At 39.4% G+C, this 13,387-nt stretch overlaps 1 protein-coding gene across 5 annotated transcripts in view; it reads left to right on the forward strand.

Moving 5' to 3' along the window:
• The window catches only part of LOC114448624 (metastasis suppressor protein 1-like), a 39,584-nt gene that overhangs the window by 13,558 nt on the left and 12,639 nt on the right, over positions 1 to 13,387 (forward strand). For 3 of the 5 annotated variants that reach the window (XM_028425699.1, XM_028425702.1, XM_028425701.1), the window contains exons 4-7: positions 10,278 to 10,362; positions 11,590 to 11,681; positions 11,787 to 11,861; positions 12,693 to 12,704. In XM_028425699.1, the coding sequence (XP_028281500.1) occupies positions 10,278 to 10,362; positions 11,590 to 11,681; positions 11,787 to 11,861; positions 12,693 to 12,704 (264 nt within the window). The remainder of the gene's footprint in view (positions 1 to 10,277; positions 10,363 to 11,589; positions 11,682 to 11,786; positions 11,862 to 12,692; positions 12,705 to 13,387) is intronic. The other 2 variants (XM_028425700.1, XM_028425703.1) reach the window with 1 other exon arrangement.

Genomic DNA, 13,387 nt, shown 5'->3' on the forward strand with positions numbered 1-13,387 from the left:
TTTCTCTAGCAAACGAACTTCAGTCTGGTGTTTCTTTGAGGTGGTTTTATAGGCATTTATTAGGCAGCTGCTGAATTAATAGTCCTTACTGGTGGAAGTAAATGTGTTGATGCAGTCAACAGAGCGAGAGAAAGAAATTAGTCTAAATGTGACTGGATATCTCAGGTTGATGTGGGTTGAGAGAAAAACCCTTAGGAAACCCGAGTAACTCGATTACTACAAATCGTTGATACAGCCAAGCTTTGTTTAAATTATATAACCTTATTCTGTCAATTGGGGAAAAAAACAAAACCTCTTTATTCTACAGAAGAGACCCAATGCAAAGCATTTACCTTAAATAATCATTGAGATACAGTCTAGGAGACTTTGGTGGCCTTGTTTTAGTTTTTCTGTAAAGAATTGTGTTTTGCTGTAATTGCACACCTGGTAACATTTTGTTGACATTTTTTCTGTCCACTGCTTAATAACAAGTGGCAAGAAAGCACTGTGCCGATAACATTTCCTGTCAAGTTACACAGTATGTGTGTGATCATTTAGGCATGTAGGCAACTTAGCTAGACTGCTGTTTGTCTGGACACGAGTTTCCTTCAAACACAGAAGTGTGTGTTATTTGCATCTGTCTGCTGTGAGTACTGATTTGTGTACTTGAAAGCCCTGGTATATGTTAGTGTTTTGTGTCTAGCTCACAACAGCATGTACTGTGTCTGTGAACGCTAACTTTAGGTTTTCTCTTTTAAATGGTTAACACATCCAACCCATTAACTCAAGACCACGTCCCAGCAGCCAGACTATGACCTAACACAGCCTGACTTTGTTCTGTACTCCTCTGCACACATAGACTCGCACTGTGTTTTGGATACTGTAGAATAGTATAGCTAACCTCAAGAGCAGGCATTGGATAGTCTCAAATGTTAATCAAAGGAAGCTTAATCTATTCTAGCCCCAGGTAATCTTAATGAGTTTTATTATTTATTTAAACACTTTATCAGCTTCTGTAGTCTGGAATATATTTGATGTTTCCGGTGGTTATATATTTGATATCTCTTGATAAACCTACTGTTTATTATTATGGTGGCTTGTTCACATATTTTGATGTAGACTTTAATATTTTCCCAAATATGAAAGTAAATTAATGTTTTTCTGACATTTCTTTGTGCTTTTCCTTCATATGTTGTCCTTTACATGTACAACCACAGCTCCTGCCTGTGTCTCGGGTGTCATGGCCAGGTGTTTACACAGCCAGTCTGTGACAGCAGCACAAACCCATTTTCTGTTTGTCATTAGGGAATTTTCTCTGCTGCTGGAACTCCTTCAAGGACAGAGACAGAGGACAAAAAGAGCTAAGATGTAATGGAAAGTAACATACTCAAAAATGTCTTTGTAAACCCACAGACAGCTCAGTCTTTGAGGTCTCAAACTAGAGAATAGCGTGCCACATATTTACATAAGCACACAAATATAGTGACTCATGCACAGTGAGATACCATCATCTGATTATTGCTGTGCAACCGGGCAGGTGGGGCACAGGACAAATGTTGTTTTCTTAGAAGAAGGTGTATTTGATTCTGTGACTGAGTGGTAAACCCTGTGTTAATAAGTATGTCTTTTCACTATTGATTGTGTAAAATAATATGTCCATTGTATTGGTTGACAAATAATTAAGTTGAGTCCTTTGATGTTACTCAGTCAGCAGGTTGGTTCAGTGAGTTCTCTGAGTCTGAATTGTCCACCATCATCCCATTGAAACTTCCTAAAACACAGAATGAATGATGTTTTTGTATGAAGTGTGTGTACTTGGGTGGGTGGATGGATATGGGGTGACACTTGGGTGAACAAAGTTCCCTCGCTAACTCTTTGACAATATAGGGGGGCTTTTACATAGACACATGCACACAGTAGATGTAATCTGGTGGTCATTATTGCAAACAAGGCACTGTTGTGTTGCACTGACAAACAGTTCAGTCTCTCTTGTGTGTCTCTGGTTTAAATTATCACCAGTATTTCACAGACTGGAGGCCTCTCAGTAACTCTCCTTATGGGGAAAGCAAAGGTCACGGTCACATTCACATACTGCAGAAGGTGAAGAGATTAACAGAGAATATTAGAGATATTCTGTCATTTTTTCCCTATTTACTTCATGCCTGTTTGACCTTGTGTCAACATTTACAGTTTTTTCTTGTGTATGCTTTCTAACTGTGTTCACACCAAGAGCATCTTAAGCTGTAAAATCACTGCAAAGCATTCACTTTCTATGGGCAAGAGCAACTAAAGCTACAAAAGCTGTTAAACACTGACAACCAATCAAAATGTAGGGACATAGACCTGCACATTGTAGCATGGTTTTCTAATACTAGAATTAACTTTAACAAATAAAATACTAAGTTACAATATAAACTTTGCCTTTAATATTGCACACAAGGCATACGTGACTCAAATCCTATGACTCGGGTCATATTGAGAAACTGCATGAACCTCTGTCCTCTTGATTGTCAATGATTAACTGTGGCATCAGACTTGTTGCATGTTAAGTCTATACGCAGACATCAGAAGGCATCTCATGATTTTATCATTGTTGCTGCTGCTCATTTAATGGAATATCAGTATGCAACCAACAAACAGCAATTAATTCAGATCATTGGTAGAGGCTTTTTAAAAATCCTTTCTGTGAATCTGTCTGTTGAATGTGTGTCAGACCAGAATGGAAGATTAGAGAAGAAATTGGGGCACCAAAGCCCAGAAAAGAGCATGAGTGGACTCTAGGGTAATCTATTCTCTCTCAGAGTATGTGTTACTTTCTCTCTTTCTCTGGTCATCCTATGACATGCTTAAATCCCTCTAATGGTGGCTTTAATTGGTCAGATTCTGTGCAGCAGATGTGTTACTGATGTTACTGTATAAAAAACAAACAAGCACAAGCTGTCATAGCAACTTATGTTATTGTGTTCATTTGATGAAATGTGCGTTTGAAGCCTGCTGATGAGGTGGAACTATGATGGAATGAAACAATAATGGTGATTTATACTTTACAATGATCCTTAAGCATGTGTTTGAAAGTCTGTGTGTTTCTATTCAGCCAACCATACACATCTGCTCCATTTTCAAATGAGGGTTTTGGTGTTAAAGAAGGAGGTGCTGAGGACCCAGTGTTAGATGCCTGCTTGTGGAAAACTTCAGCACTGCAGGGACATCATAGGACTGTGCGGTTTTTTTTGTTATCAATATGAGTAATGCATCCATATGTTAAACATTTTAAACTGTCGAAGGGGACATGTACAAGAAAACAACAAAATGTTGAAGGCATGTACTTTCCCATGGGATCCTCTCTACTTTTTTTGAGCATTTATTTTGGTCTTGCCTTTGACCGCTCACTGAACTAGCCAATTGCTTACTGACTGGATTAACTCTGGCACCGTGTTAACATTATGGTACAACTTTCACAGAAACATCAGAGGCAAAGGGTGGGAGCAGAGTATGAAAACACAGAAAGAAAACTAAACAGAACACGGAAAGATTTGAGAACAAGATCAGAGCGAAGAAGGCTGCAAAGACTAAATAAAAGCAGTACAGTAGAGTAAGTGACCTACATTTGGATTTCGATGTACAGCTGAAGCCAGCAGATATGATATCTCAGTACAGTGCAGTTGCATAAATTAACATATTAAGTCTGCCTGGAGACTGGTTGGTTGTAGTTGATTCCTGTCAAGAGACAACACTAGTACTCCTCGTGTGCAGCTTCAGAAGAGCTCAAATGACCTTTGCAGAACTCTGGTATCTACTGTGCTCATTCCTCGGCTCTTGGGTAGCTCTTGGCTTCAGTGTCATCTTTAGCAAGTGAAACACCTGCTGATGAAGGACAGTTGACTGACTGGTCCTGTCAAGAACATTCCACTGTTTGGCTATAAAATACTCAGTTGCAGTTGTATATATAGGGTGATTGCACTTCTGACCTTATAAAAATTGTCCTTGTAACCCTATTTAATGCACAGTTTTTAATATGTGTTTGAATGCAAGCAGAAATATGTTGAACTTTCTATAAGTTGGACTGTGCACAACAAGAAGAAAAGTAGAAGTAGAGAAATAAGCCACATATGATACTACAGAAACTGAAAGGAAGAAAAATGGTGGCGTTTTGTAGACAAGATCTATACATTCTCTATCTTAATTGGTTCTTATTCATTGCTTTAGTACCCATTTATAACACAGTACTGTGAGACTTAAACTGTGAATGAGGGAGAATAACAGGGGAGGAAGGAGAAGATACAGTGGCATTCAAATGTGACATGCGGTGCAACGTGTGCATTTGTCAGCTATCTCTTTCTCTTGTTGTATCTGTAGCTTTAAGAGCTAATTTGCTTTCACCACACAAAGGTGGCAAGCTGTCACACTTACTTCTTCTGCTCCTCTTCTCAAATGCTCACACTGTGCCTCTTCCTATCTACTGTAACAGAACTATTCTCCTATTTTTGCAGCATTCATTAGTATTCAGTCTGCAGCACTATACTGACACACTGACACACATAACCGGCCACAGCTCTGTTTCGTGTACATCTGTCAAAGGTCTAAACATACCCACAATCATCCTGGAGCTTTTCATTTTGGTTTCTATGTTGATGGTGAGATGACGGAATAAAGTGCAGGAAGGTAATGGAAAAATGGAGAAAGAATACATTGGAGAAGCTGCAGGCTTCAGGAGCAGGCAGTGTAAAGGGGAGTAGGGTAAAGGGAGACTCATGCATTACTATTCAGGGTGCATTTCACTGCATTGCAGTGCCCCACTAACACATATTCATAACTACACTACGGAATGAGTTTCCTTTAAAGGACATGGATTCTAAACATCTATTTCAGAATTGTTTTGAATAGGACAGTCATATCATCAGTGTCACTGATGTACACATTGACCAAAGACACTCAGAGGTCAGCCTGCATTTGTTTTGGTGCCTCATTTACACAAATGTCCTAAATATGGCATTTTGTAGTACGAGAAATCGTTGTTATACTGTTACATAATACATTACAACATACTCTTATCTCATAATTTTTTTTACAGTATTTGTTAACAGTCCTCTTCGTCTTTCCCTATTCTGTCTTCTCCTGTCTTTGCATGACAGCTGTTGTGAACTGTAGTCAGACAGTCCGGAGCTTTTTTTTTCTCTGTGTCAGCGCTGGTCACACTACAGCAGGTGCATGACTGTGTGTTTGCTCGCCTACACAGTGTATGTGTTGGTCCTCATTGAGGATAGACTTGCTGACTGTTGAGTTGACTGCTTCTATGTGAAAGGGGGTAGGCAACGTAAGACAGACACGCTGACTTTCTGTCAGCAGCTTTTGATGAATGAAGAGGTGAGCTTGGTTCCCAAGGAGGCCAGGACAACTTATAGTACAGGCTATTATAAGCCCTTGACCTTGGAGATAACTGATATTCATACACATCACAAATTTAGTTGATCAATTAACTATATTTTCAGGATCACTAAACTCCCATTAACCACTTATAGGAAAATGTCATAGGACACTAACAGCAGGCTACCAGACTGACAGAGTAGGCAAATAAATCAGTGAATGAAATGTTAGCCTGTATCTGTACTGTGTGGGTGGCTCCATCTGGGCATGCCAACTGCTCAGCTAGGAGTGTGCGTATATGCGTGTCAGAATTCCTGTCTTTGTTGCACTGTAAAACTAACTACTATACTAAAATTAGTGACTACTACAGTAATAACATTAGTATTAAGGTGCAGTCTTTCTGACCAGTTGAGTCACACAATAAACCTGGTTGTTCACAGAAATTTTTGGATGATTGGGAAACAGTACCGTAATTTGATTAAATGCCTCTAAGTGTAGTTCTTGCACATTTACATTAAAACAATCAATCACCAGGGACTGTTTACAAGTATTATGAGTAAGTATAGGTTGTCATCAGTATTGTGTAATTTGTAAAAGCCGGAGGCAGAAAAAGAAACTTTTATTGTCATTGCTTAATATCAAGGAGGTGTTGACATATCGTTTTGAAAAAAACATTTCCCACTCATTGTTTGTGAGAAGCTGGCATTTTTTCAACCTGAAGAGAAAAAGCTGTGTGGCTTAGTGTAGATGGAGCTTTAGTGTGTTCTCCGGCTCTCTAATTAGCTAGTGAACAGATCGCCTTACCTCTGTCCAGCTGGGAGTGTATGTGTGTGTATCCAGCTGTATGGGTCCCCAGTCTCTTATCAGTGTAACCACTGGCCCGTAGTTAACAGCAGCCATCTGGTGCCCATGCACAGAGTCGGCTTTAGTTGGTCAACGTCTCTGATCTACATGTCAAAACTACTCCCCACCACACTCCCTCTCTATTCATTTTTCCTTTTCGTGTTTGCGAACACATCTCCAACATGTTTATTTTAATATACATACATAATAATGTTGAGTATGCTGGTAACATTATTTCCCCTGTTGGATCAATAGTTTATCTGTCTACAGGGAAGATTTTTTAAAAACATTTTCTAAGAGTATTACTTCATATCCTCCCTTTATTTTCCTCTATAAAATAACTTGCTGACATCTTGTAACAGTTGTCTACTGTACTATTCACACTTTAATTATGTCATCGTACTTTAGTTAAACTAATGCTACGGTTAGTTTAAAACACCTCTGAACAAATAGAGGGTGCTACAATGGTCTGGTATGAATTATCATTGGGCTTTTTTTCCACTGCAGTAACTACGGTAACAGGCCATTTAAGGATGTGCAATGACTTTGCAGGCCCTGAAAAAACGTAAGATGGGATTTTACTCTGATTGATTAAACTCAACAATATGGTTCCATTATGAGCTAATGAAAAGATGGAGAGGAAAAGTGAGAACTAGACTGATGACCCTGATGTATCCTAAACCACAGTGGAACAAAGCTCATGTAAAAACACGTGCTTTCCTTGCACCAAGCTTCGGAATTGATATATTATGCTTTACAGGTGTAACTTTATATAATAGTGTCATATTGTTTCTTGCTCTAGATGCCGCAATTATTAATAGTTTTAGGTTGCAAAATCAAATTCTAAAATCTAATCCAGTTGTAAAAATACAGGCAAAGGCAGGAACTAATCAGCCAATTGAGTTTATGGGAAGATAATCTATCATAGTGACTTGCTACTGAACTATACTGCAAAACTATTGGGAGCTAAATGTGAATTGATTAGTGTTTTTTTTAATGAATATTCTCCAAAGCATTTCCACAACTTTTGAATTCTGTTGTGTGTGAACAACTTCTTTCCAATTCAGTGTGACAAAGTGCAAAACACACACACAGACACTCTCTGTGTCAGCACAGTGTGACATTCCTAGGAACAGTCTGGAAGGGGGGTTGAGGACAGAGACAGTCTTGGCAACTCAACATCAAATTGTCATACTATCTCTCTCTCTGACTCTCTCTCACACACAAACTCACACCGCAAGCTAAATAGTTGAAAAGTACAAAAAGCAAGTGCAACTGCAAAACGACTGTATGCATAGTAAAATTAATTTTAAATACAACTTAATGATAGAGGTAGAAGTCAATGTGTTGAATTTATACGGTTTCTCTTTAATATGTGACATTGTTGAGGCCTTATTTTAGTGTCTGTACTAACTAAAAAAAAAACAGTAACTAGAGTTGATACTTATAAACACTACATTCATTAAAAGGTCTTGTTTCAGCATTGTCTGCACACAGATGCACTGAAGAATGGAGTTTTTCCAGATGTGTGTGACTGGTTGAGTTGGTGGTGCAGTGATAATTACAAGCCTCTAAAACAACTATGTTACACAGCAGTTATTTGCACTGACAGCCAGCTATGCCACTACACACACAGAGAAGTGGTCTGGCCTGGTGTGGAGGCAGTTGAAGCTTGCTTTTTTTGTGTTTGTGTGTTGCAGACAACTGGAGCCGCCAATGCAGCTATTTTTGTTCAGGGGTCACTCAGTGCTAAACAGAGAAGACGATGTGCTGTGTGTTAGCAGCCACTTCATCCTGAGAGCAACAAATTGTGACACAAAAAGGGAAAATCAGTCTGACGACTTTTGGCTGGCATCCTAACTCTTAAGATGTCTACTGTATGCATGTAACATGTGCACTAATCATAGGCTGGAGTCACTCCCATCATTAATAGTGTATAATGCATGCAATAATAGTAATATTTTCATGAGAGAAAAAGGGTCCCAAATATGCTGAAATCTAAGTCAGATTGTAGCAGGGAGAGATACCACACAGATATAATATTGTATACTGTTTCTATAGTAACTGGAAGAGGCCACACTGACTAGCTACCTGCTGTGAGACAGACAATTGGTGGCAGAAGGATTCTTGTTTCTCCCTTAGGTAAATTTTAAACAAAGAGATTCCCTGTCACATTTCATGAGCAATGCTAATGTCTCTCCTATCTTCAAAACTAAACGTGCTATTCAGGGGAACTTTTAATATGAATCTGACCTGAGTGCAGTCTTTCTGGTTGTCTTATATGTCTCATATTAAATCCAGGAGTGAGGGTGTGGTTGTGGCACACGAATAGTCAGCTGAAATCAAACTCTTCCCTTGACAGCATGTGGTAGAAGTCTACAGTGTGGCCTCTCTGCAGCAGCGTGACATCTATCAGCCACACCCTCTAGAATAACAAGCAGTCACAGTCAGGGGGAGGTGAGCAGATGGACGGATGGATATGATGACTAAACAAGTCGACGCAGGAATGAATGAGCATTATGGTGTTGTATAACAGAAAGGTCTTTTATGGCATGTACGAGCAATAACTAGCATGCAAAAAGGGGAATGGATAGATGGGAAAAAAATGGGGTAATAATGGGCTTAGGGGGATTGACAGTAAATTATATGCAGTTGAAAGCACAGACAAAGTTGTAATTTGCCATCTAGAATGATTTAATAGACATTCACTTGGGATCTCTATAGCGCTCCCGCCTTTCAGCAGTTAGACGCAAGCCTTTCACAAGAGGAGGAAAGATGTAGATTGTCTGAAAGCCAGCTCTTTGACACACTATTGGCTTCAGCTTCCACAGCAGCTGTGTCAAAACTACCAATATTATGTCTGTCTGAAAGGCATTTGACCAAGTTACAGTTACTGGATTTCTGTTTTTCCTTTTTCTATGTGTGTTGTAGGTCAAATAAGAAGCCTCTTGCATGTGTTTTATTCAGTCTCTGGGAGTCACTAACAATTGTCTGCAAATGTCTGTTGTGAGTCAGAGTGTGAGTGAGTGACAGCTCTGTGTGTGTGTCTCTGCAGGCAGCAAGGACTGTGCTGACAGCAGAATGGCTCGCTCAGTTGGAGGGGATTCACACTTCACATCAGATTATCAGAGCCAAACACACTGACGTGCATTAACCCATGCACACAAACCAAGTGTATCTCAGCCTCTAATGCACCAAAAAGAATGTCATAGCAGCACTGCACAGTTTTATCACAATCTCTCTGCCCTCCTGGTCTTCTTTTCGTCACACATGCACAAGCACACAGACACACATAGTGGTCGTACTGAGAGAACCGTCAAGTCACACTGAGCAGCCAGACAAAAGTCCTGTCAATCACCTTCAGGTCTCTGCCTAGCTGTCCAGCCTGATGCCTTTCAGCAGACAGCTAGTTAGCCTGTGTTAAGGAAATGGACACTAGCCTCAAGCACATTCACAAGGCCCAATTTTTCCTCACTTCTCTTTACCTGAATATGTGTGCAGTTCCTAGCTCAGTGTTTCTACTGTTTTCTTTTTCTGAGGCAGTGCAGACAGCGTGGGTTCATTGAGTGCATGTTAATAGTGTTTCTTTAAGGACGTCCTGCAGCATTGGAAGTTGCTCCCAGTCTAGTGTAATGTTCACTCCTACCACCCCACAGGAAGGTTTATGTATTGTAGTCAATGGAGTTTATCTTTTATATAGCACATGACCTTGAAAGTATTACAGTTTGGCTCATCACTCAAAAATATGTAAGTGGTAGAGTGTGCCCTGGGCTGAGGCGAGCCATTAAATGATGCTTAAAGAAATTACAGTCTGTAATACCTGTGTCTCTTCACATTTTCTTTCATAAACGTCAGGATCTCTAATCTAATTTTCCTGTCTTGCCACTACTCACATACCAAACTGTTGACTCGTATAATATTCAAATGTATTTTAAGATTAAGAATTACTTTGTTAATCCCAGAGGGGAAATTAAGTATGTACATTTTCATGGGGGTATTTTGTCAACCAGCAGTACTTATGCATTCCTTTCACATTATTTGGTTCTATATATAGACGCATGTAATTTATTTTCTTTTTTTCTGTCTTTCAGGTGGCACTAGAGACATTGGATCCGCATTGACCCGGATGTGTATGAGGCATCGCAGCATAGAGGCTAAACTCAAGCAGTTCTCCATGTAAGTAACAGTGTATTTAAGGGTTTAATAAAAAGAAGAAAACAAAGTCCTCTTGCAGTGCATGTAACCTGCAGTTGGTGTACTTTGACCCAAATTGGTCTTCTTGTAGTTCAAATCCAATAAAATAGATAGTATTTGAATTGTTACCTCACCATACCCTCCATGTTTTGACTCTTTGTGTGTGTGTGGGTGGATGAGAGTGCCCCTTGTCAGGGAATGCTGGGAAAGAGACGATTTGTCTGGCAGCACACGCATCTATAATGTCTCTGTGAAGACACACGCACACATATTACACAGACAAGGGGCTCTCTAATTTCAGTTGGCATTTCAGCAGAGATTCCACTTGGAGCTCCATAGCAGGGGCTGTACACAGGGGGGGCTGTGATCACCAACCACCCACTGGCACACAACTTTGTAGAAATGTCTGCAAGAGGGAGAAGTCTAATTTTAGTTCCATGCACTAAGACTGCAGCTGTCCACCTCTCACACTCCGCCTCTTAAACACACTCACAAATACATCTTAGAGACTGGCACTGTTGGGTAATGATTGACAGACATAACTGCACAAGCATCTTACTTCCTCCTGTGATGCAGACTCAGACACAGACAGAGTCCTTTTCTCACAGTCTGTGTTTTCCTCTCCCGCTCCCGCTCCCTCTCTCCCAGTTAATGATTGACACTAAATTATACACCATACAAACAGGAAGGCAAAGCAGACCTAATGATTTGTAAGCCTGACAGTCTGTCTGCGACTTTAATTGAATGGCATATATACCCTTGTACTGCGTGTTAGGATATCTGACTAATGATTGATGTAAACCCACTTTAATAAAAGCTTAGACTTGACACTTTAATGCACTGTGTTAGTTCATGTTAGTTCATTTCAAATTGAATGTACTGAAGAACAGAGTCAAATTTATACCTGTGCATTTGCAAGTTGTGATTGATAAGCCTGTTGTAGGTAGGAGATTCATTATACAGCTCTAGTTATATACACATGGAGTTCAGACCTTTGAGTGATTATACAAAAAGGTTGAAGTCAACATGATCTGTTTGTGTTTAAAAATTTGCTCTTGAACTTGTCCCAGCTCTGTTTAACCTAATATAGCACCCTAACATGACCATCTAGTTTCAGCCTCAGATGTATCAGTTACCTTGCAAATGTAGTCTATGGTTTTGAGAATGGCTAAGCTCAGATCATAAGGGACTATCTTGCTGTTTTCTCAGGAGCTTTATGGAGGGTCTCATCAACCCCTTGCAGGAACAAATGGAGGAGTGGAAAAGAGGTGTTAACACTTTGGATAAGGACCATGCAAAAGGTGGGATAACAATTACACATTCTTCAAATCAATGTTAAACACTAGTGTTGTGCTTTCAGCTCTGTTTAATTTTTAACTTTTTTTTGCATTTTCTGTTTAAACCAGAATACAAAAGAGCTCGACAGGAAATTAAGAAGAAGTCCTCGGATACACTGAAACTTCAGAAGAAAGCAAAGAAAGGTAAAACAAAACACTTAAAAAAACAAACTATAACTTTGATAACCACACTAATAATGACAGTTTATCTAGAAACAAATTTAAATCTAATACTACCTACTTGATCAATAAAGTGTTTTGAGTTTAAAAACCAAATTAACTCCACTCAACACAATGTGCAGTAACTTATCTATTGTGGTTTTACCTGCTGGTCTTGACCATGAAGCTCTTCAAGCTGAATAAACAGCCTGTTTTGTTTTATGTTGGAAAATATCATATATAAAAATATCAAATGACAGCAGTGTTGTGTATGGAAGAAGTCTGCCCTACTGATTAAGTTGTGCAGGTCTAGTAAGGCTAAACATTACCTTACTTGGTAAACACTCCGTGAGAGGACAGGGGCTTCTTCCCTCAGCAGTGTTCTTGGCTCAAGTTCTAGATACGCATTCACTTAACCAGAAAAAAAAACTATCCAACACAAAAAAGGAAATAGTCCTAGTTACCCTGAGCATGTTTTAAGACATAGCTTCTTTAAAGTTTTCAGATGCACAGAGGACTGACCCATTGAGAAAGCACAGTGTAGCCAGAATGGCTTTTTCAGACTAGCTATTTAAAAACATATCAGCATCAGATCCAGTTGGTAGGATTACTTTTAAAAGACATATAAGTATTTGTTTCCTTCATTTATCTCACATTTGGATAGTGCTTTAATAGGCATTCAGACACACAGAGCTGGACACACAGTACATGTGATGGATTAGTGTTTAGTGCTGGCACACATTCAGTTGACTTTTTTTTCCCTCTCCTTGTCTCCATGTGGTTTGATACCATCCTTCAACTTTTGCTGCACTGCAGCTGATAACCTAGGTAAGTCAGTTTGTAGAATAGACACACTGTTGCTCACACTATAATGCTTCATTAATGACATTGGTTGTATTATGAAATTAGTGGGTTTTACACAGATATTAAATATACATAAATGGTGCATGCTCTGTTCAGAATCAGAATTCCTTTATTTATCCCTGAGGGGAAATTATTTATCCCATTGTGGAAAAAGTTTCCACAATGACAACATGACAACAGTCTGTGGTTGCCACAACATATCAGCTTATTCATATCAGGGTCTGTGAATTTGTGGTGCCTTGTACTTAAGGGAACAGACACACAGGGTGCATGAGCCATCTCATTCACTGTCTGTAGCTCTTGGTTAGAGGCCCTATGTTAATGGAAGACAGAACAAAGAACTTAAATGTAAAAAGAATTTCTTTGAAAAATCAGTATCAGTTTGCAGGAGACAAGGAGGTGAGGTGGAGGCCTCAGCAGAGCTGTAAACACGTGATTAATCAGTTCGAGTAAGCTGGTCTGTGCTTCACTGGTCCACTTCTGTTGTGTTAAATCAGTGTGTTAATGTTGTTTTTCAGCTCTGTGGTGTCAGTCTCGAGCACGGCCCATATAATCTCATTTTCAGCAAACCACATAGTGACAAAAACAAGTTTCTGACTTCTACACACACTGACAATGTAAAAACAATAAAAGCAGATGCCTCATAG

Source organism: Parambassis ranga, chromosome 16 (genome assembly GCF_900634625.1).
Source record: "Parambassis ranga chromosome 16, fParRan2.1, whole genome shotgun sequence".
NCBI lineage: Eukaryota > Metazoa > Chordata > Actinopteri > Ambassidae > Parambassis > Parambassis ranga.